Source organism: Dermacentor andersoni, chromosome 9 (assembly GCF_023375885.2).
Source record: "Dermacentor andersoni chromosome 9, qqDerAnde1_hic_scaffold, whole genome shotgun sequence".
Taxonomy (NCBI): domain Eukaryota; kingdom Metazoa; phylum Arthropoda; class Arachnida; order Ixodida; family Ixodidae; genus Dermacentor; species Dermacentor andersoni.
The window spans coordinates 123,318,564-123,322,730 of NC_092822.1; the positions used below are offsets into that span (position 1 = coordinate 123,318,564).

At 42.2% G+C, this 4,167-nt stretch overlaps 1 protein-coding gene across 1 annotated transcript; it reads left to right on the plus strand.

Annotated features, from left to right (window-relative positions):
• The first annotated feature begins 422 nt into the window (after positions 1–422).
• LOC140213355 (uncharacterized) lies at positions 423–3,056 on the plus strand. Its single transcript, XM_072284603.1, is given in 3 exon segments — positions 423–572; positions 646–748; positions 2,887–3,056. Coding segments are annotated over 3 exon segments (423 nt in total).
• The last annotated feature ends 1,111 nt before the right edge of the window (positions 3,057–4,167 follow it).

Genomic DNA, 4,167 nt, shown 5'->3' on the forward strand with positions numbered 1-4,167 from the left:
CTATAGTAGAAAATTAAGTATGACAGAAAGTAAAAGTAAATTATCGTGGCAAGCATTAAAAGACCGGCGAAAAAACCTGAGGTTGAAATTTTTCCACGCTGTTTATTATTCAAAAACAGGGATTGAGAGAGAAAGATATATTAAGTCGCCTACTTATACGTCGTTGAGACGCGACCATGCGCTGAAAGTCCGCGAGTATCCTTTCAAGGGTGACGTCTTTAGGTATTCTTTTTTTGTTCGGTCTATCAGAGAATGGAATGGGCTCTTTCGCCTGACATTGTTAATATTGAAAACAATGATGCGTTTTATCGCGCTTTATGTATGTGATTACTTGTTCCTTCCTTTAAAATGTAATCCCCCCTGCTGTAATGCCCGCATGGGCGATGCAGGTATCTAATAAATAAATAAATAAGCAAGATGAAATGGCCAATGACCTTGCTGGCTTGCAAGTCGACTTGGCAGGTAGTGGGCGCTGTGACTCTCCCGGCTACAGTGCCAAGTACACGACATACAGTGTGCTTTCTATGCAGATTGGCTGCATTTTGCACACAGAACAAGTGCAAGTTGGAGAGGTAGACCCATAGTACTGCTATTAGTGTGCATATTGTGTGAATTCTTATGAAACTATCTACTGTATTTGTGCAGTCACCCGAAGTCCCTAACAGTGTTTCCACAGAAAAACAAGGGCTTGCCAAGTGCTTGATGGGTGTCGAGAGGCCGGGCATCAGGATACGTTCGCTGACAACAGGTACCATACAGAGCTTGTGTTCCTTATTTTTTGTTGTGCAATACGAAACAGTAAGCAGCGCTACTGTGTGTACTACAGCATCTTATTCACATTGTTGTAATGAACTTGAGAACAGGCGCCCAGCCAGGTATATTGTAATGGTCCGAAATAGCAACCTACCCTGCCCCCTAAGCCTTGATATCTTTTTTATTGCAGGGTCAATGTATTGGTAACACTGACAGGAATGATATAAAACATGAATTTTTTATAACATTCCGGCACACTCGCGCGGAAACAGATAAGTGAAGAGGCTTATCGCAAGGGTTGGTGGAGGTAGCTGTTAATGGCGACATGCAATGAGCTGAGAATAGATTTGCTGGTATTGCAATACTAAACCGTGTATGTGGCAGCATTTTTGAGTGCTACCGGCGGGTGACTACTGCAGAGAAGCTGCTGTTGTGGGTGTCAATTGATCTCTATCACAAGTGCCTCGCACTTTATCTTGTTTACATGTCATCTAGCAGTCGAAAAACGTATCATTGATCGCAGTTTGGTGATATACAGAAGGTTAGTGCCAAAATGTCCTGTTTTTACTCGTCGTATAGTCAGTAGCTGCTGGTGAAAAGTGTATTAGGTCTTTACAAAAGGTGTCCGAGAATGTTTCTTTCCAAATAGCAGGTATTCAGGGGTGCATATGGAGCAGTCCCATCGCATTAGAGACTATTCGTAATTCAGCACAAATAAGCGTCTCACTGGTTAAGATATTTCTCCTCATGATTTTATTGCGGTACTGCAAATGAAACTGTTTCCTGCACGTATTCCACGACCGCCTATGCTGGGGATGCACACTCTTTTGCCTCTAACAACATGGCCGCTGCGGCTTCACTCGCGTCCGTGAGGGACTGTTACTCTAGGAGTTTTATATAACCTTCTTGCTCACTAAGCCTCAACATTTCACAGACCGGTATCCTGGTGTTACCCGATACTGCCATGTGGACAGGCAATACATAAAGCACTGGTTTCATGTTTGGCATGTTGCTAAGGGTAAGCACACGTACAATTTTTAGGCCAATTTTTAAAGTAATTGCGTCCACAAGAATAGCATGTGCCACAATTCGGCATATTCAGGAGAATTACCTGACGAGCCAGACATTTTTAGCATGTTTGGCTGCAATGCCTAGATGTGTGCTTAACTTAAATCCTGAGAGCAATACCATTTCCGTGACATTGTACACATAATATTCTGAAATATGCATTGGTGTTGTGGCTAAGGTAATCCCGAACTGTGCGACACACACTTTGAAGGAACTACTAGCTGGAACACCAATGTATTTCTTAGCACACTTTGAGGCTGCACATCTTGAAAGGAAGTTTAATCTCAAGGTTTTCATTTAGGAAGCATGACTTCACTAATTGCACCGCTTCAATTTCTCAATTGCGAAAAGTGACATGAAATGAGTAATCAAAAATAGGTAATCTTTTTTATTGGCTACCTATACATTGCGATTTATCGCGTAAATTATGCCTGTCTATTGCACAAATGCGTCTCAGAAGGTGGAACAATGTCTATTACAAGCAATCTTTGAAAATGTGTGCATACTCAAAGGACAGGTGACATATAGGAACATGTATTAGCTTCTGAAAAAGAAAATAAATTTGAATAAAGATTGGAGTTCATGGATCAGTCAATAGAGCCCCTGGCACTGTTACTTGATTAGTAACAACCATCTTGCTTACTCAACAACCCTTGCTTTTCGACAACAATGTCAGTAAATAGAACATCTAATTGGAAACCTTTGTCATATGTTCTAGGTCTGAAAAAAAGCTCCTGGCTGCAGCTGCAAACATCAAGTTATCAGGCCATGGATCTAGGTTGTCCTAAACCACCTCTACTGGTTGGCTGCCTTGGGTCACGGCGATGAAAAGCTTGTTGTTAGCATGTGGGGAAGTCTCCTCAACCATGTGTGCAACAAACACGATGGCCACGATGGGCCCTGCAAAAAATGCCTCCATGACTCTCTTGACGATAGGGAATGGCTGAGGCCAAATAAGCACTACTGTAAATTTATTCGTGCCCTACACAGTCTTTCTTACAGTGTGTACATCACATATTCCGATAAAAAGATGAAAGAATTTTAAATTTCTTACATCTGTTTCAGCATCGCCTGCATTTATTTGTCTGAAGAGCATTGTGGAGAACCCAAGATTACTGCGAGATACCCGCCGGCTCTCGCCCGAGGTGCAAACATTTTAGTTGTAGTCCTTTCACAGCGGGCTGAATCGGTTTGCTCCCAATGCCTTCTCAGCGGACGGAATGCAAGAGAGGTAATTTTATTTTCGACATCTAAGAAATAAGACAAGGGTATAATTGAGACCTCTCATTCATTAGGACGAGGCCCGCTGTGTTCCACTTCAATGAGAATGTTGCACGAAACCAAGCACTCACTCGGGATGGAAGCAGCGTTGGAAAATTAAATCCTCCATGTCGAGGCGAGGCCACTTCACTGTGACCACAGTGAAAGAGGATACAAGCTATGCTATGTAACATTTCTGGACAGATGGTAACATACCAATACGCATGCGCAAAATTGTTGCCAACAGCAGGACAATTACCCTGCAGTAGGATGCTTTCAGCATTTTCACTGTTTTGTAAGGTTCTAGTATTGTCAACCGATTTTTCAATAAAACGTGGTATATTATGCCCTACTGCGGCATTACTTATTACCATAGCAGTAAACCCAATGAAATTTTTTTAAATGTGCCAAATCTGGCCAAATCGTACTCGCAGGAACTCAGAATATGACAGTTAACCTCTACGTGGGTGCTGTAGAGCTTTTTGTTTGACCTACTAAGGAATTTGCAGGATGATAGGGAAAGCCAATTTTTGTGTATAATTTTGTCTAGTTAGACGTGCATGATGCTAATCCGATGGACGACCAAGTTTTGTGGCTATTGGAAGGTATCTACGCTTGGACGAGTGCTGCAAATACCTGCGTGTTAATAGGAAGGTATAACCTTGGGTCAACTCTAATTTCTCTGAACTTTTCTCATTAGACAACTGCTGTACTAATTGGAATGAACTCTTGCATTTGAGAAAGTTGAGTTCTACTCAGTGTCAGAATCAGAATCCTAATGTATGGTTGCAAAGTAATAAAATAAATTGCACAAAAGATGGAAAAGTGTTTGGCAACAATGGCACACAACTTGGTTTTCCGAACAACTGCATACTGATACTGCATCTCGTCACTCTGAAGGCTACATTGATGACCTTATGCAAGATGTCCTAGAGCACTGCGAACATTCATCGTATAGGGAGAGCTCTCTGAGCTGTGAGAAGTCTCCACCATGCCACTTGTCGCACGGTTTTGAAAGGCTTTCAAAGCAGCAGCTCATCGCACAAAGGCGCACCTGCTTCCCCACGACATCAATACGAAGCAATG